The sequence below is a fragment of the Cynara cardunculus genome (genome assembly GCF_001531365.2).
Source record: "Cynara cardunculus var. scolymus isolate 2C chromosome LG 5, CcrdV1, whole genome shotgun sequence".
Taxonomy (NCBI): domain Eukaryota; kingdom Viridiplantae; phylum Streptophyta; class Magnoliopsida; order Asterales; family Asteraceae; genus Cynara; species Cynara cardunculus.
The window spans coordinates 4770696-4790656 of record NC_037532.1 but is presented as its reverse complement, the minus strand read 5'-3'; the positions used below and the strand labels follow the sequence as shown (position 1 = coordinate 4790656).

The 19961-nt window shown below is 35.7% G+C and overlaps 3 protein-coding genes across 3 annotated transcripts in view; 1 reads left to right on the top strand and 2 right to left on the bottom strand.

Moving 5' to 3' along the window:
• LOC112512435 (lysosomal beta glucosidase-like) overlaps positions 1 to 3612 on the bottom strand; it is a 12490-nt gene extending 8878 nt beyond the window's left edge. The window contains exons 1-2 of the mRNA XM_025118394.1: positions 3431 to 3612; positions 3133 to 3337 (exon numbers count right to left, since the gene is read on the bottom strand). Coding sequence (XP_024974162.1) covers positions 3133 to 3337; positions 3431 to 3593 — 368 coding nt within the window. The 5' untranslated portion in view covers positions 3594 to 3612. The remainder of the gene's footprint in view (positions 1 to 3132; positions 3338 to 3430) is intronic.
• Positions 3613 to 7243: 3631 nt separating this feature from the next.
• LOC112512313 (beta-glucosidase BoGH3B-like) lies at positions 7244 to 13419 on the bottom strand. The gene is made up of 9 exons (XM_025118191.1): positions 13121 to 13419; positions 12851 to 13055; positions 12585 to 12675; positions 11528 to 11673; positions 10553 to 10796; positions 10319 to 10423; positions 10060 to 10242; positions 9076 to 9277; positions 7244 to 7864 (listed from the first exon to the last, which is right to left on the bottom strand). Exons 1-9 carry the CDS (start codon positions 13281 to 13283, stop codon positions 7380 to 7382), a joined length of 1824 nt encoding a protein of 607 aa, XP_024973959.1. The 5' UTR covers positions 13284 to 13419; the 3' UTR covers positions 7244 to 7379.
• A 1748-nt stretch (positions 13420 to 15167) lies between these two features.
• On the top strand, positions 15168 to 17557 carry LOC112513173 (50S ribosomal protein L4, chloroplastic). The gene is made up of 2 exons (XM_025119341.1): positions 15168 to 16073; positions 17315 to 17557. Exons 1-2 carry the CDS (start codon positions 15239 to 15241, stop codon positions 17365 to 17367), a joined length of 888 nt encoding a protein of 295 aa, XP_024975109.1. The 5' UTR covers positions 15168 to 15238; the 3' UTR covers positions 17368 to 17557.
• Positions 17558 to 19961: the final 2404 nt, after the last annotated feature.

Sequence of the window (19961 nt, the reverse complement as noted above, 5' to 3'; positions counted from 1 at the left end):
ACCTCTTCATGAGATACAAAGGGTTGGAGGTGAAGGGAATTAGTTCTTCTTTTGTATTTTTCTATTATTAAAGAATTAAATTATAATTAAAAAAATAAAGAAATTACATAAAAAATTAGAACTTTTAAATAGTTGATTTTGATATTAACATTGATATATTTTTTTTCAAATTTTTATGATATCTTCAAATTTATATTTTATTCAAAAATAAAGTCATTATTGCTTTCTTAAAAATACATAAAATCATATTATAACATCGACAGAGACAAATAATAAAATATAACATTAAAATCTAGATGTGTCTCGTTGCATTGGGCGTGTACTATTATATATATATATATATATGTGGTTAGGAAAAATCGAAAAAAAAATGAAAAACTGATGATCATTTTGGTAACCATTTATCTGGACAATATGTACATATGTATATAAGTAACTTGTAGACAATTTCTCCGGTATGTACATGTGCATAACATACATAAAAACTAAAAATAATAATTTCAACTAGCCGTCTAGATGAATGGTTATAACTGTAGTTTTTAGTTTTTCATTTTTTTGGAGGTTTTAGGGTTAGCTAAATGATCTTTACTAAAAAAAATTCTCACATATATTCACATAAAAACTTACTTTTACATTCTCAATGCATAATTGAACTTGATTTTAACATAAAAGATAAGGCATACAGAATTCCCTCCTTTCTTTTATATTTTTTATATATAAATAACACCAATCTCAAAGTTGGATGAGACGTATGTAAATTTATACAACGTGTTATATATCTTGTTGAAGTCAATCATAGATGACGAATGTCATATGTAGGTTCAGGGAGTGTCATGATATTGTGAAAGTTTTGTTCATAAAATTACATGTTTTGGTGTGTTTATGTTGTACTATAAAATTTACATTTTGAAGGTTTTATTTTTTGACGTTTTTAGTCAGTGATTCAAACAAAGACGCGGGTGCGGGCGAAATTCCCGCCAATTGGCTGAGATGTTCAGTCGACTTCCTCCTCCTTTGTGGGGTCCGAACCCCTACGAGTGAGCACTATCATTTATAAAAATGTGTTCTCTTTCCTAAGGCATCCGGCAATGGGAGGTCCTTTGCGATGGACCCACAGGGACACCTGGCCTGTATATGTTGTGTTGAGATAAAAAAGTTGTAGTGCGCCATTATCATCAAAATGGTTTTAAAATAACCATTTTTACTAGGTTTTATCTCTTAACCCTTCACATTTACCAAAATATTTTAGGTCCGTAATCTTTTTTCCTTTGCGGACCTATGTGAAAAATGTAAAAAAAAAATTGCGAACCTAGGTGAAATATGTAAACGTTTTTTGCAGACAGGGATAGAAAGTGTAAATTTTTTTGTTGTTTAGCTAGGTTCGCAACCTAGGGCTATTTTGGTAACTTTGGAGAAAAATGGTTAGGAGATGAAATTACTCGAGTGAAATGATTATTTTAATTAATTTCCCTTTAAAATATTGTGATTTTGATAGCGGTAGACGTGTAAGCTTGTATCACTGTTTTATTTCTATTGCAAGTCTTAGATTTTCTATCGGAGTCATATAAGACATCTGGAATTTTTCTTACGGTTAATCGAGTTTTATGGGATCAGTCGAGATATGTATAAACTAAAACAGATACCCATGGTTAAAAAAAATCTTGAATTTTCTCACATATATGGCTTTTTGATCTTTCTTTCAAGTTTTTTGGCCATTTTTATGGTGGTTAATTAGGGTAATAAAAATACAAATTATTCATGATATCTAATATAATACAATAAAAATGAGTAATAAGATAAAAGTAGTGAAACATTTTTCAAACAATTTAAGACAAATTAGTTCAAAACACCCCTTTAATTCTACTCAAGTTCAATGATTGTTATCTGTTCACGTCTAAGATGGGCCTAGAAACTGTTTCAAACAATGACACTGTTTGACTATAAGAAAAAAAAACATGAAAAACATTTCAAGTGATGGTACCATTTGACTATAAGAAACAAACGTCAAGATTTTTTTTCCCAAACAGTGGTACCATTTGACTAAGAAAATGACACTAACATGATTCGAACTTGGGTCTAGGGTGGAATAAAAGCCTTGCAAATCAACTCTACCAAATAAAACGTGTTCTCATGGTAGTTTCAAAATACGGTGTCACACAACAAATTAATACGGTTGCATTTTTCACGAACTTAAATTTTTTTACCATTCGACGGAGGAATAATATGATGGCACGTGCAAACGTATGCTTTACTCTAGGTCCATCCATTTTCACATCTGGTTTTTCATTTTTCTTTTTTGATGGGATTTTGAATTGCATCTTAATTTTGTCAACTAGTGCTTCCAATTTATAGTTGGACCTTAATTAGAGGCTGTTTGACACTCACTTGATGATTTAATGCAGAATGATTAAGTAGTCAGAATAATTAAGATACTCTCATGATATATTACAAAATGAAATATAATTGTTTGGTAATTATTTATAACGAAATTAGGACGCTGATTGGTTAAGGGAGACGCATGATACAAAATCATTCAAAGTGTTCTAGGACCATTAAGATACAAACTTTTTTTACAAAACAAGATTCACCTCTTAACGATTTAGAGAATGCCTCTTAATAGAACTATTAAGAGGTAAACAAACAAACCCTAAATATCATCGTAAATAAAAAGAAATCAGGTTTATATATGAGTTCTAAAAAAGTCAATTATCCAAAGCTAGTTTATCCATTTATGGTTATTTAAATAGGGCTTTTTATAGTTATAAAAAATGACGTTAATTGGTTTTAAACTTAGAGGTGTAAACGAGTAGTAGGTTATTCAAGCTCGGCTCGAGAATTTAAACCAGGCTTAAGCTTGAATAAAGTTTTCAATCTAGGGCTCAAGCTCGAGCCCGATGCTCGTTTATAGGCTGGTATTTGCGATTGATTAACTCGTTTATTATAACAAGATTGGTATCTTTTATATTTTATCGTATTATACATGAACATATTAACATGTCTGGCTTAAAAAAGTATATGCTCGAATGGCTCAAATCAGATAATAGTTTTATAAAGTTGGACTCGTTAAATTAAACGATTTTTATTTTACGTTCGATATCGACGCTACAAAGATGGAAAGAAAGAAAGAAAAACCTGGTAGCTCCAAGGCCAATATTATGGGGGAAAATTGTTGTGCCGTACACATTGTTATTGCCGTGAATTGCATCACTGCCGTAGAACATCGGAATTCCAAGCCTCGATTCCAATGCCGCCTTCTGGAATCCGTCCACCATCTCCGCCCAATCCAACGACGTCGCGTTCTCAAACGGTTTGCTTCCTCCACCACTCAATATACTTCCTGCAATCAAAACAAATTCAAACTATTCAAATACCTAACCGAATACTCAAATCAAATACGAATTACACAAACATTTGTTCTGTATATGTATACCTAATCCGAGATCTGTAATGGCGGTGGGAGTGGCGATGCTGCGTTTGATCTGAGTCATTTGACCGAGCTTCTCTTTGATAGTCATACGAGAGAGAAGGTCTTTGACTCTAGATTCGATCGGTTCGTTTGCATTTCTGTAAACTGCATCGATGACGTCTTTCATTGTTAGAAAAAAGAAATCGGAAATTGGGGAGATGAAAACTCCGATTGGGGATTTTGAAGACGAGATTGAAAGGATTGGCGGGTATTCCAATTTGACTAAGTCAAGGTCAACGTTGACCCGGGTGGAGTCAGTTTCACTGTAGATGGGTCTTCCACGTTAGCCGTGTGAATGGATTAGAATACAATTTGGTGGCGACGTCGTTTTTTAGTGTGTTAGGTCAACATTATTCGAAGTGAATAACGTATCGGTTAAGACTCGATAGATGTTGTGGAATATCTTACTTTTTAAAGGTTCGAATTCAGACGTTACCATATGTGACGGTGAAGATTTACCTGTGATGACTTCATACCATTCATTATCGTCTTAAAGATCAGATGGTATATGAAAGCTGTCTCAGATACCTAAAAATGTTGAATAATTTGTAACCGTTTAAGTTGTTCGATTTTCAAAATTCACATGCGGTGGAACTTACTTTTTAAAGGTTTGAATTCGGTTTTGGAACAAAGACTTGTGCGTGGGGTTCGGGGGAGAAACGAAAACCACTAAACGAAATTTTGGATTTTTTTTATGTGATGTTGCTTTCGAGTCTTTTTCTTATTTTATGGGTCATTGTATATAAGTTTTATTTGGACCACGAAAAAATATTTTGGCTTTTTTCGTCGTAGGTTTTCGAGTCAATTTATGTGTATTGATTATTTCTCGAGTGATCATGAATGGTCTGGAGTCATCATAGGTAAACTTCAATGACCACAAGGATTTTGACAACGTCTAAATTCGAACAAAATAAAAAAAATTCCACTACGTTCATTGAATTTTTTAAGGTAAAATTCAAACCTTAAAAAATTGTTATATATTTTTGTTAGATATTTTAATCTATTTTTATTTTATATTGACTATTGTTATTTGGTTATGTTGTTCTAATTGTTTTTATTGACTATTGTTATCTATTTTTGTTTCTACATAAAATATTTTATTATTGTTTTACAATCAACCTTATTATTCTTATGATTTATGACTGTTCATGGTTTTATAATTAATCAATAAATTTTATCTACTAGATGTGTTTAGTGATGTCTCTTATGTATGTCATGTTCCATAAAATTTTAATCTTTACATCTTATTTTAATTGAGCAAAAAATGAAGGAAAATATAATTTAAATATTTTCATCAATTGTTTGACTTATGTATCTTTCATTGGGATTCCACCACACCATAATATTCTATTTAAGTGTGCTCAAACAACCATTTATTGAGCTTGCATATTATATGTTTAATTCATAATTTATTCTTATTGGATCTCAATGGATTATCTTTTCTTCCATATTCTTATTGATTCTCATTTGTCTACTTGTTTAAAAAACTTGATGATCTTCTATATTATTGATCTCTCATTGACCCTCACGTTTTCTTTATTCACAAAAATTCTCTTTTCTATATCAAATTAACACATATTTCTTGTTATGAACTAAAATATTTCTTACTTTTTATAAAAATTTATCAACCACTGTTTTTATACTCTTGGTTTCAAATTACCTAATAAAAAATACGTAAATTTAAAAACTCTTTTATATACTTATAACAAAGATAAATAAGATTTATTTCCTCAGTAAATTATTAGCATTTCTTGTATTCAATTTCATACTAATGAGAAACATTTATTGAATATTTTTCGTACTTATGAGTAGGGTTGTAAATGAACCGAACGAACATAAACGGAAGCTTGTTCATGTTCGTTCGTTTAACTTAACCGAACAAAAATGAACGGTAAACGAACGAAAACACCCGCTATGCGAGCCGACTAATCCCAGGGCAACCACCTGCTTTGCAAATAGTCCGGAGTCACCACATTTGAATCTCCGTGGCCACAAGGGGATTTTTATTCTCCCTTGGATTTGAACCTGGGACCTCCAGGTACTTTTGACCTTTGGAGCCAAGCTCAAACCAATCAGACACCACCCTTGTGGTTTTATGTTCGTTCGTTAACATGCTAAACAAACGTAAATGAACGAAGATAAACGAATGGGCTAAACGAGAATAAATAAATATTCTTTGAATTCAAAATAAATAAACAAAAGATTATATATTAAATTTAATATATAAATGAACATAAACGAATGAATATAAACGAACGATAAATGAACGAACGTTCACGAACATAAATGAACGAATGAGACTCTTGTTCATGTTCGTTCGTTTAACTAATGAACAAAAAAATTGTTCATGTTCGTTCATTTATTAAATAAACGAACATAAACGAATTTCCCGCCGAACGGTTCGCTGAACGTTCGGTTCGTTTACAGCCCTACTTATGAGGGTCATTACAAGACTAGTGAGCTTTGACGATGTGTCTTTTAGTGATGACATGTTTCCGCCACAAGTTATATACGACATGTTATATATACTCTTTTTAATGATAAATAGACTTTTAGTGACGATAAAAATTGTTGCTAAAAGCCTTGTTTTTTTTTTTTTTGCAACGGGCTCTATTTTTACGTTAGTCCAGGGCCTATAAAATGCCAAGAACGAGCCTGAATTTCGCCAGAATACTTGTACGTCATTCTAGTGATATCAACAGAAGAGTTGATACCACATTTTGTTTGAACATAACTAACCAACATTAAATGTGTAATATTTGATAGCACCATGACACGGAGCATCGGTTGATCAGAGACATATCCTCATTCTTGATTAATTTGCTGCCACGAACCCCATCACAAATACATAACCTAACTTTATCAGTTACATAACTCATTTTGAAAAAAAACACAGAACAAAGAAAGGAAGATACACGAGAGAAATATTTGATTGAAAAATTGGTTGAAAACTTGGTGATCTTTGACATTCATCGTTAGTCTTCTTATTCAAGAATTTGATGGAATCAAATTGTACCAACACATTGAAATTATTCATCTGCTATTCATAATCGTTGTGGAAAAATACAGTGCACAACCGCAAAAAAAACATACCTGAAAACCTTTAAAATGAGTTCTTTTATCATAGATAACGAACCTAGAACTGCAATTACGAACCTGGACCCAACATTCTTACGGATCTGAGATGCTTTCTAACGGATTGAAATTAGGGTTTTAATCGGGTGCTGACACGTAGCGTGTCCACAATTGCAGAAGTGGACCAATTATGTAAAAAAAAATTGCCGTTTATTGCGGATGTAATAACATTTGGGTCAATCCGGAAGAGAAATTGCTAAAAGACCAATTTGGATGGGTAGAATGGCTATTTGAGTCGGTTTCTATTACAATAACCAAATAATATTTTATTTATTTAATTATATGTAGAAAAAAAATACCATAACTCGTTAAGCCCCATATGCCATCCTGAAGCCAGGGTCCGTAACTAGTCTGGCCCGATCGGTCCCATTTTGGTCCTCTATTAACCGGTCCCATCTCAGTTAAAAGTTAAAATCGTCATTCGTAACTGGTTAAGGATGCCCATCGAGAAGTTTGAAAACTATAAAAATGCAAGAAGAAAACTCATTCTTAATCGATCTGGGACTCTAACACGTCTCCTCCAAATAAAACTATGGGCACAAATTGTCACAGAGTGTCGAGTCTTTACACTGATAGAGACCGGCTCTGATGCCATGTAAAAATATGTGAAATCCCGATAGATTACTCTTCAAAAGGGCCATTGAAAAGAGAAAAGCACGTTTTTACATACACCAGTGATAAATGATCCAAAATGAAACCAGTAAATCTCACGCAGATTAGGATCGGAAGGAAGAAAATTACAAACAACGCTACTTAATAAGCTTATTGGTTAACAAATTTATGGTTGAACTTTAGAGGTTAGACCGTACCCGAGTGGGAATAGAGGATCGTACGCAGTTTGATAAGCATCCATCGGCAGTTGATCAACCGATTTAAACCATGAAAACGGAAGCCGTCCATGGAACTCGTAGTCTCCAAAAACAACATCAGTTATCCCGTTTCCTTCGGTGCCCGGCAACCAGGCAGCAACTAGTGCATCCAATGTTTCTAGAAGCGATGGCTCTAAAAGCAACGGCCTACCGGAGATCAGAATGGCTAGAGTCGGGATTTTGGCTGCAACCAGCTTCAGTAATTCATCTCCTTTAAAGGGAATGGTGAGCTCTGAATTATCACCGCCTGATTCAACATATGGAGCTTCACCAACGGCTACAATTGCATATGAGAAATCTTGTCCTGAAAGGCTCTCGGTTGTCGGATTTTCTTCATATACTACTTCGGCATTTTCACCGATTGCTTCTCTAACAGCATCGAGAATTGTTGTCCCTGAATAGGAAACGATTTTTAGTTCTCATATGCAACACACTTGAATAAAGCACAGTAAAGATGCATGATATGTGTACAGGTCAAGTTCAAATGAAAACCATAAATATTTTAAAAACCTAGTAACCAAGTGTTTATTATTTATCCATGACAAATATCATTAATAATATTTTTGGGTTATTCATCATGAATAATTCATAAAATAGTTGGTTCCTAAATTCTCAAAAATGATTCTCATTTAAACCTGCCCTTATATGGATGCGAGAATTTAATGATTACATCAAACCGAAGATACAAGTGTAGAACTGAATAGTAAAAGAGTCTGCAAACTCTGTAAAGTAGATATAAACTTAGCAGATATAGTTTTACTTATACGTAGTGCGTATGTAATATCCCTCGACCGCAGGATAATGAAAACAACAAGAAAGCATGTTTTCCGGCAAGAAGAATAAGTTTGCATTTTAATTTAATGGTCACAAATTAGACAATGCTTCAATCGACGATCAGACTTTTTTTTTTGTAAGAGTGGGTGTACGGGTTCAGCTTGTGCACACCTTGACTAATCCCATAGGCCCCTGAAGACAGCCAAAAAGAAATCCAAAATGTCCTAAGGAACTCAAGCTGGCGCCCTATGAGGAGGAGCCCCAAGGCGTAGCTTTTATTTGCCCATTGAGTTGGTTTCCTCAAGGTTAGACCTCATAGATGTGGTGAACAAGGATCATTTACATGAATGTTGAAACATACAAGTCAAAGAAGTGTCAATGTGAGGGTTTATCTTCATTGTCAACCAACATATCAATGAAGAAAGCATGAAGATGGTTTCCATGGACTTGAGAGACGTTTAAAGTTGCTTTGAACGAACATCCGGGCATACTAAGGGGCCGTTCCACGACAGAAATTGGGTACACCGTTTACCGGATAAGAGTGCAGTATAGGTCAATACTAATCACTAACCGAATAAGTCCCTCCCTTAGCTTACCAGGTCGGCATCTAGGTCGACATCTTGGTCAGCATCATGAACTGGCAAGAGGGGCTTGGTAAACAGCAGCATCACTGACCGGGGTAAGCAGGTAGTGAACAACCCTTTATAGTCATTTGTTATTTGCTTTATTGTATCTTACTGTGCCTGATGTTAACTTATGAAAGATGCAAACATGAAGATTTAATGAACTATAGAAAGGTTTAGGTTTAAGGTGATGCCAAAAACTACTTACCGATTGTGATTCTTCCACTGGTTCCTTCCCATGTGGCCGTCCAACCTCCACATTGGTAACCCAGATCATCGGCATGTTTTCCAGCAACAAGAACCCTTTTTGCATTTCTATCTAATGGTAGAAATGGTTTCTTTGGATCCTTCCCATTTTTCAACAGAACCAATGACTTGCGAACGGCTTCACGTGCTAATTCTCTATGTGGCTGGAATAATGATATTAAGGTATTATGTCAGTACTCAGTAGTATTGTTTTCCCTGGGTTCTACTGATGAATGGCAATACAATTTTAGTTTAAAAGGTTGAAGTGAAAATCCTCCGTCTTTGAAATGGAAAATATAAAGTTTTATATACGCATCATAAGGAGAGACATGTAATATGCAGTAATTGCACACAGAGAAAATGATTCAATATCAGTTTCTTTAAGCATTACTAATATGAAGAATTCTTTTATTAAGGGTTGGGGTAGGGTGGAGAACCAGAACTATAAGGGTCACACATGCAAAAGGGATCATGTGTACGAAGAAATGAAATGGCATCTGAATTCACCAGAAGTTGATAAATAAATAAGAGATATTGAAGAAAACTAGAGATGTCGAGAGATGATGGGTTTAAGATAACTTATAAACTAATCACGTTTGATAAAAACTAGGTGATAAGGTAGATGGCAATGTATAATTACCTAAAAGGGTAGTACTTATGGTCATTTATGTAAAAATAAGGGGTGTGATTGGAAAAAGTGAAAAAATGCCCTCAGAGCTTATTGAAACACTATTTGAACTTTGAAGTAGTTTTTCAAGAAAACTAGCTTATAAGCTAGTTTATGGCTTACCATACAGGATTTTCTCGATAAATTCAAAAAATAAATTGACTTATGGTTGCCAAACATGGCCCAACTCTAGAGACGGAAAGAGATGGCGGGTTCAAAGAAGTGAACAAACCAATTTGGAGGAAATTATAGGTTAAATACATAAATCTGCAAGTTTACCTTGCTGCCAACAATGTCCAGCAAAGATCTATCAGTCGTGGGATATTCAAAAAGTTTGGCAGCAAATTTGACTCTCAGGATCCTTTCAACAGCATCATCGATCCTTGTCATGGGTACCTCTCCTGATTCTACCAAATATTCTAAATCCTCCAAAAACAATTGATATCTGAATGGAACCATCACCTGCAAGTTCCAAATAAATAAAAATGGAGATGCAAAGTAGAAACCTTCTGATTGAGGGACCTAATAATTTCCTGACCATATCAATTCCTGCGTTAACAGCAGATAAAACAGCACTTCTGTAGTTTGATCCATGAGGATCGGAGAACCGGTCAAGTGCTTCCCAATCTGAAATCACAATTCCCTGTAGAAAAGTTCTTCTATTACTTTAATAGAGACATTCTATACACAAACAAAAAAATAGATGTTGCGTGGTAGTCAACATTTCTCAATTGAGATTAAAGGCAGCAAAGTAATGCCATATTATACTTGCCTTAAATCCCATCTTCTCTTTCAGAATATCTGTTAGGAGATAACGATGAGCGTGCAATTTGGTTCCGTTCCAACTAGAGTAGGATGCCATAACAGTGCAGACACCTTTTGAAATACAATCTGGATAAGGTAACATGTGAATCTTTTCCAAATCCTCATATGCGATAATCGTATTGCCTTCATTTTTCCCTTTGTCGGTACCTCCATCTCCAACATAATGCTTTGCACATGCCATGACATTGTTCCTAGAATCAAATGATTAATTAATGAAGGTCAACTTTACCATGTTGAATCATGGCAGTGGTTGTAGTTCCATATGATGTTTCTGAACTGGATTTTGCACATAGCATCAGAAGGTTGGAATGCTGACATCTGCTCCAAGCCCCAAACCCAAGAGCGATGCTAGGAATTCACTTTGACGATCAAAATTCATCCTCATAATCAGTTAAACCAAGATGTTTAACAGGCAAAGCAGCAACCAGGTGTTTTACTTGCTCCAGTGCCATACAAATTTAAGGAAAGATGAGAACTGCTTTATGAAAATCCATGTTTCCAGGTTTATTATCAAGATGCTAATAGTTACCAAAGGGTCATTGGCCCTGCCGTACCCGGGTTACTGGTCCAGCCTCTGGGGAGGTCAAGGGTACAAACCTCACCAAATTTGAGGATTGTGCTTGAGTATTTTCTATATACAAATATTATATATGCTTCAAAAAAGTTGCTAATAGTCTCACTAGTGGACTTGATAGTCTAGTGATGATACCATTGAGACATCAAAATGGGAAAACCAAGTCATTTATCGTCTAATTTTTAAATTGTAACTTGATTCTTCTTTTATTTTTATTTTTTTTGGTGTTAGGGAGATGTGGAAATTGAAAACTTATATTTCTGTGAAACAAATGAGGATATAAAACATGCAACTACTTAATTGAATTCTTGTTTAAATATAAAATGGTAAGGGTTCTTCTTTCTTTACCGTCCAGCTACATAAGGGTATCCATTTGGGTGATCTTGGGGAGGCTTCCCCTGCAAGCCTGTTACCAATGAAGTCATCTTTCTAACTAATTGGGTGTCTTCGCTATAGCTTTCATAGCATCTTCCCCATCTAGGATCTTTGCATACCTACCAAGATCAATTCAACTGATCAGCAGAAAGATTCCTTCTGTAGGGTGAAAAAGCAAGTAGTATGAACATAAAATTGTGTTCAGTCATGAGAATTCATAACCTAATTTTTAAAGGGGTAGGCTACATGCACCCCTATATAATGCTAAATACATCCCTACCTACTAATTTCCTCCTTATACAAATCAACATCAAAACTTATTTTTTCACATTTTCAATGTACGATTTGACTTGATTCTGACATAATTAGAGGTGCATATAGCAACACCTTTTTTAAAAAGTAATCCATGATCCTTTACAAAAAACCTTCCACATTTCATAACATGAATATCAGAGTGGAGTGAAATTTACAGTTTCTTAGATAAAATTAAGCACTTGTGACCCTAGGACAAGAGAGATTGCCATTCAAATGGCTGAGGAACTCAAAAAATACATCAAATTAGAATGTGATGTGCATGCATTCATGACATAAATGGATCGGACAGGAATATATAGCATTCATGGCCACTCTTTGCTCCCCTACTAGAGTCAACTATCCAAAATTTGCAATTGTTGAGAATACATACTGAGGGGCTGAAAGTACATTCCATTTGTGAAACCATATAGCACTCTAATTCTGGAAGATATAATCTCACGACCAGGACTCTAGTAATGGAAGAAGAATCGCATGACAACTACTGCTAAAACTCTACTATCTAAAAATTGAAGGTACCAGGACAAGCTATAGGATTTCAAGCTACAAATCTAAGAAATAAAAGTCACTATGAAGATCAAGTTGGTTCATTAGCCAACACCGGTTATACTCTTCCAATCTTGCATGATCTCATGATGATGGATAACGTATTCACCAAGAAGAATTGTTGGAAAAACAAATAGCAATCTATCATCTTAATGATCATATATAAACTTACAGCAACACAAGGAGCAAAAGCATATTGAACACCACTAGCTCTAGTTTCTAGGGCAGTAGCAGCACCTATCCTCTCGACTAAATCTGGATCTCTGCAATACATTGAATCAAATGACACCATTAAAAATCGTCAGCGAAGCAATGCTCTTAATGTTTAGGACTTCAGTCTACGATCAAAATCCACCCTTTTCAATGTGCAAAGATCATAGATATATATACGTAATCGTAAGAGATAAATTAAAGGATATTATACTATTTAACACCAACCTGGTAGCTCCAAGGCCAACATTGTGAGGGAAAATAGTTGTGCCGTAAACATTGTTATTGCCGTGAACAGCATCACTGCCATAGAAGATCGGAATGCCAAGTCTAGATTCTAGCGCGCCCTTTTGGAGTCCGTCCACCATATCCGCCCAATCCGCTGACGTCGCCTTGTCAAACGGCTTGCTTCCTCCACCACTCAGTACACTTCCTGCCGACAAATTCAAATCGCTTGACTAAAAAGTACCAAATATACACAATTGTATTTACACATACCTATACAGAGATTTCTGATGACTTCGGGTGTGGCAACGCTGCGTTCGATCTGAGTCATCTGACCAAGCTTCTCTTTGAGAGTCATACGAGAGAGAAGATCTTTCACTCTAGCTTCAATCGGCTCGCTTTCGTTCTTGTAAACGATATTGATCATGTCTCCCATTGTTTTCGGAACTGAAAGAAAACCGGCGACAGTATCGAAGATGATCACCTTTATGACCAGCAAAATAACACGTACTCACCGGTGGATGAGCTTCGAATGATCGCACTTAGTGTGACAAGTATATGGAAGAAGTGTGTGTAACCACCGTCAGCCGGAGCCGATGAACGTGAAATGGTGATTGGTTGGTGGATCGGTAGATGGGAGCCAAGGTAGCAAGTAACGCTAACTTATCGTTTTTCAGTTCCACTACTGATTGAAAATATAACTAAAAAACAAAATATCACAATCACCAGTTCACCACTACAAAAATAAGACCAAATTTAAGAAAAAATAATAATAGTAAATTACAGATTTGGTCCCTGTGGTTTGCTGTTTTTTCATGGAAATAGTCTTTAGACTTTATTTACTACAGATTTGATGCATGTGGTCTGTTGGATTTAGTTCGTTGGCTTAACGACCGTCTAATTAGGTTTTAAAATCATAGGCAAAATAATATTTTTGCCATTTTTCTTTATTTTAACATTTTTAAAATTAATCTTTTTAAATTAAGGGCCATAAGGTATATATTGTAACTTCAAGGGCCAAAAACAAACTTCATTCGTTTATATACCCTTGATCAAGATGCAAACGAAACGACCCAAACATCAACTCCTACAATTGATAACACTATTTAGGGGGTGTTTGGGATTGCTTATTTAAAACAACTTATGCTTTTYTGTAAAAGTGCTTATTAACTTATGAGGTATCAAACTGGAGTTTTGTAAAAAGTGTTTGGATTAGCTTATAGCGGTACGAAAAAGCAAAATGACCAAAACACCCCGGTTCATTTGAGGTTATGTACCAGTTGAGGGTTAGAAAAGAAATCAAGCCGTCTCCTCTCCGTGCGTTCCCTTTCTCGTCGCCTCCTTCTCGTCGTCGGCTCTAAACCCTAAACCAGGTCGTCGGCGATTAAAACATCACCAGGTCGCCGGCCTCGCCTCGTCGCCTCCTTCTCGTCGTCGGCTCTAAACCCTAAACCAGGTCGCCGGCGATTAAAGCATCACCAGGTCGCCGGCGATTAAAGGTTCTTAACCAGCAAGATCGGATGCGATAGCCGGCAACGATGCGAACAAAACCAGCAAGAACGTCGTCTGTGGAAGTCTTGCCGGCAACGATGATGAGATGGATGCGATGAGAAACCAGGGTTAAAAGGGTAATCTGTCAAATAAGTCAAGAGGGTTTAACTTATCAAAAACGACTTATTACCGGTTTGGTACCGGTATAAGCACTTTTTTTTTTTTATCCAAACACTCCAAAATGACTTATTACCGGTTTGGCACCGGTATAAGTCAATAAGTCCGTTTGAAACGCTTTCCCAAACACCCCCTTAATGGGTCATTAACAAACGATTAGTGATAAAGAGTTAACACTCGTTCTAACCTTATTAAGTAACATTATCGATCATCAAAATAAATTGTTGGTAGACATCTTTTATCCGATAGCATTAACTAGGTAAGAGTATTATGAGTTGTTTGTTTACTTCTTAATAGTTCCATTAAAAGATGAATCTTGTGTGACAAAAAAAAAGTCTGTCTCATAATGGTTCTAAACCCTCTGAATAATTTTGTATCATAAGCATTCTTTAACCATTAAGTGTCTTGATTTCATTGTAAACAATTATCAAACGGTTTTATTTTATTTTGCACTATATCATGAAAGTCTCTTAATCATTCTACACCAAACTATTCGACAACTTCCAAACAACCCCCTTATCCCTCACTTATTAGATAAGATTATCGATTTTGCTGTGACTTTTATTTATAAACAATCCGAGCATAGTTTTCCAAATTTGCCCCTTTTTTATAAGTACACCATCAAATAAAAAAGAAAGGCAACATAAGTAGACAGGACCTTAAAACCTCTGAAGGAAGAGGATAACATCACATCCTCATCCAGAGCTTTCTCACAACTCACAAATGGCGACCTCTGTAAGAATACCATCGTCAATTTCATTCCTTTCTTCCTCAATTTTCTCCCTTTCTTCTTCAAGTCAAACCTCCTCCACCTCTCTTTTCATCAAACCCCCAAAACCCCACCTTCTCAAATGCACCACCGCCGTAATCCGCTCCGAGCTCGCCACCCTCCCAGTACTCTCCTTCGACGGCACCAAGATCGGAGAAACCTCCCTCAACCTCAAATCCGCCAACCCAGACACCGCTCGCGCCGTCGTCCACCGTGGTATCACCACCGACCTAAACAACAAGCGCCGTGGTACCGCTTCCACTCTTACCCGAGCGGAGGTTCGAGGAGGTGGGAAAAAACCCTTCCCACAGAAGAAACTCGGCCGTGCCCGCCGTGGGTCGCAGCGTACGCCGCTTCGTCCCGGCGGAGGAGTCGTTTTCGGCCCTAAACCCCGTGATTGGTCCGTGAAGATCAACAAGAAAGAGAAACGGCTGGCGATTTCAACGGCGTTGGCGAGCGCCGCCGTGAACGGGATAGTGGTGGAGGAGTTTGGGGATAAGTTTGAGAAACCTAAAACGAAAGATTTCATTGAAGCATTGAAGAGATGGGGGATTGATCCGAAGGAGAAATCGATGTTTTTTATGACAGAGGTTTCGGATAATGTGGTTTTAGCGAGTAGGAATATTGGGACCTTGAAGATGTTGACACCAAGAACATTGAATCTGTTCGACATTTTGAATGCAGATAAGTTGGTGTTCACAAAACCTGCATTGGATTACTTGAATGAAGCTTATGGGTATGATGATGGAGAAGATGAAGATGAAGATGATGAAGAACAAGTTGATGAAGGTTAGTTGAGTAATCAATCTTTATAACAAGTTTTGGATGCTTTTTGTCAAATCGAAATGATCTAACACAACCATAAGGTGTAGGAATCAAGAAACATGATTCCAATGATTCAATAACTTAATAGGTTTCCAATTTGCTTTCGCTTTGTTCATAAGGCCCCCGATAGAAGCTTATTGGATAAGCCGCTTTCTATATCATGAAGCTTATGTACAACAATGATGTATAGCTGACGGAATGAGTTGTGAGTCCAATTAAGCTCGTTAAGCTACTAACGACAAGCCTTAAGTCATATGATGTATTAAGAAAACTAGATAGTTACAGATAGAACATGAATACTAGTGTAAGAATATGTGGAACCGTTTAGATTACTTTTTAGAAGAGCCCTTGAGGGGTTAATTGAGGTTCCAACATATATTATAGAGAAACGGTCCAAGTGTAGCCAATGTGGGTCTCTAATACACCCCCTCCAATGAGGCTAGACTGACATAGATCGTTCCATAGTGTCGAGAGGGGCTTGATGGGTGAAAGGACTAAACAAGTACATATTGCCCCAGAGTGTTGAATCTCAAGAGGGGAAGACCTTGTCTCTTATACCATATTAGAATATGTGGAACCCCATTGTATTACTCTCCAAATGAGCCCTTAGAAGAGAACTAAGGTTTCAACATGTATTGTGGAGAAATGATCCAAGTATATCTGATGTAGAACTCTAACGCACCCCCTCCAATGGAGGCTAGATAGGCACAAATTGTCCAAGAATGTCGAGAGGTGCTAGAGGTATAAATTGCCCCAGAGTGTCGAGTCTCAAGAGTGACAGATATTGGATCTGATACCATGTTAGAATATGCGGAACCCTGTTATATTACTTTTCAAAAGAGCCCTTGAGGAGAGAACAGAGGTTCCAACATATATCGAGGAGAAAAACGTCCAAGTCTAGTTGATGTACAACTCCAACAAATACCATCACCCTGTTCTGAAGGGATAGTCCCAGATCCTCCTTTCGAGTGGGATATACCAGTTTGGTTTGTTTTGGTTCGTGACCGACACCATGAGAGGTTCGGAACTCTAGAAAGTTTTGCAGTTTGAGATTGAACCCATCCATCATTCAAAAGACTTCTTTGTTACCAAATTTCTAGTTCTAGTATTTCCTTAGCAACTTATAAAGATTTTCTTGAACAACAAAGACTTGGTTTTGGAGTTGCATCGGTTGGTTATCACTAATTATTTTGACACGAACACAGGGATCCCGACAGAGGAGGAGGAGGCGTCGCCGCCGCCGTCAAGCGAAGAATGAAGCTGATCGAGCATCCCATTTTCCGTAATCGGTTATCAAAATTCATCATGTAGTTGCACCAAATTTCTTCAGTTCTGTAAGTCAATTTTTTTTGAGAATACAAGATTGAAGTGGATATTGATAATAGGTATTGTTCTGTTTATCTTTGTAATCTTCCTTGTCATTTATACAAAATCTATCATTTTAATCATTTGATTTTGTTTTAAATTTATTATTTTTTTATTTATTTATAAAAAAGTTATACAAAGTTTAGAGGTACTTTTGCATAATTTTGAAAACATATTAACATATTTGTTTCGTGGGATTTGGAATTGGATTTCATTCTGATCTCTTTCTTTTGATTTAAAAGAAAGTCTAGATAACCATGAGGGTGATGCCTGATTGGTTTGAGCTTTTTGCTCCAAAAGGTCAAAAGTACCAGGAGGTCCCAGGTTCAAATTCAAGGAGAAACAAAAATCCACTTGTGGCCACGGAGGTTCAAATGCGGTGACTCGAATCTATCTGCAAAACATGTGGTCGTCCTGGAATTAGTCGGCTCGCATAGCAGGTTGGATATCGAGGTTAATCAAAAAGAAAAAGGGTCTAGATTTAAATTCTTGATTTAGAAATGCCACGACGAAGTTGGTATTTCAATGGAATGTCATAAAGATTTGTTTGTAAAAATATGTTAAAAATAATGGTTTTGTAATAATCAATTAATAACATGTGATTTATAATTATTTTCATTATTTGTTACTATAAAATCCATCGTCTGAGAAATAGATTTTAAGGTGAAAAGCATAAGAAAAGATCTGGACTCTTGATCATTTTTATTCTCAAACTCACTCGCGAATCACGTTTGATACGAGGATTGATCCGGTGTATCTCATTCTAATGTGCTGGTAGAAATCATTTCTTACGCTTCTCGCCTTAACTCTCCTTCTCATGGAACCCAATTATGTACGAGCATCTCTGATAACTATGCTAAAATAGAGACTTTGGAGATTTATGATATATTTTTTACTCCAACAGCTATGTTATACCGTATGTGGTATGCTAAAATAGAGGAAAAAAAAGATTGGGATAGAAATATCTAAATTTGGAAAAATCTCTAAAAATCTGTACTTAAGAGAGAGAGAGAGATAACATTCACCGATATAAGACATTGAAATTAAATGTTTACTTTTTAGGAGAGAGATAATATTTTATTAGATGTATTGAATATTTTAAAAATATAGTTAATGATAGAATGTTAAAATAGAGTACTCTTTATAGTTAGATGTAAGTTTTTTTAAATTTTAACTTTTGATACTCTATTTTAGAAAAATTATAACATAACTGCTATAAATTCTCTAAATTACATGTAAAGAATGAAATCTTGCTCCAAATTCTATAAATCAAACGCACCAAATCCCTTTTGGTATAAATAATATCGAAGTAAAAGGAGATACAAAAATCGTTAGAGGTCATCATTTCAGCTCCTCCAATTAGTCCCGGTGCATACAAGCTGGTCTAGACTAGAAGTGTAAAAAAACCGAGAAACCAAGCCGAACAGTTTGATTCAAAACTGAAAAAACAATAACCCAATAAATCATGACCCCCCCCCCCCCCCCCCCCGCGAGAAAAATTGGGTATTCTCATGTCATATTCAGTTTTGAATTTTAGGTATCTACGGTTACTCGAATCGAACCAGAAATAACGTATAAAAGACAGGATTGGGTCCCAATGAGAATGAAAGTTATGGTGAGAAGGGTAAGAAGAGATCTCCACCATTTGATAAAAAACTAATGGAGATACACCGGATCAATTCATGTATCAAACGCAATTCATAGGGTGGGATGAGATTAAAAATGGTCAAGGTCTTGATCATTTCTTATACTTTTCATTTTAACTCTTGTTCTCATACGATCATTCGTCTAAATAATATATAATATTTATATATTAGTTATTTATTTATTAACCAAAGTGAAATGAGAGATTTTAGCATTTTGGTGCTAAAGATTACGGTGGATGATTACATTTGATTGAAAAAAGTCGTGAACGAGTCGACATTGACCAAAAATCGATGTTTTTCAAACAATTAAATTTATTTTGATTTGTATGTTTTGATTGTTTTTTGTTTATTTGTTGTGTAATTGTTTAAATGTTGTATTTTGATACAATTTTAATGTCGTAACTGATATTTTTTCTAAATTCGGGTAATCATGAACCAAACTGCAAGTAACCACCTTTTTTTGGTTCGGTTTGTTGTGGTTCGATTTCGGTTCGTGTAGCCAGACATCCGTTTCATGCAATTCGGTTCACATTTTCCCTACCAACCAAACTGAACCAAACCATGACCAGCTCTAGTCCGGGATCCGTGATTAAGAAAAGAAACCGATTTTTAACATCCAACAGCGACACATGAAATTAGGGGTGCTAAAAGAACCCACCTAACTCAACCCAACGTGAAATAACCCAACCTGAAGCAATCCATTGTCTAATTGAATTGTAAAATTTTCAAACCATAGATATTGAGTTACGATCATTTGAATCCAACATAAACTAATGAACCAAATATCATTTTATTTATTGGATTTAATATAATTGTTAAGTTTTTATTATTATATACATTA

What these genes read in the sequence shown, in the direction of transcription:
- LOC112512313 (XM_025118191.1), bottom strand. Translation starts at nt 13,283, where the DNA reads ATGGGAGACATGATCAATATCGTTTACAAGAACGAAAGCGAGCCGATT. An exon ending in GTTGGCCTTGGAGCTACCAG is followed by an intron (nt 12,676 to 12,850) that starts GTTGGTGTTAAA and finishes AATGTATTGCAG; the next exon opens with AGATCCAGATTTAGTCGAGA. An exon ending in AAGAGAAGATGGGATTTAAG is followed by an intron (nt 10,424 to 10,552) that starts GCAAGTATAATA and finishes ACTTTTCTACAG; the next exon opens with GGAATTGTGATTTCAGATTG.
- LOC112513173 (XM_025119341.1), top strand. Translation starts at nt 15,239, where the DNA reads ATGGCGACCTCTGTAAGAATACCATCGTCAATTTCATTCCTTTCTTCC. An exon ending in TGAAGAACAAGTTGATGAAG is followed by an intron (nt 16,074 to 17,314) that starts GTTAGTTGAGTA and finishes ACACGAACACAG; the next exon opens with GGATCCCGACAGAGGAGGAG.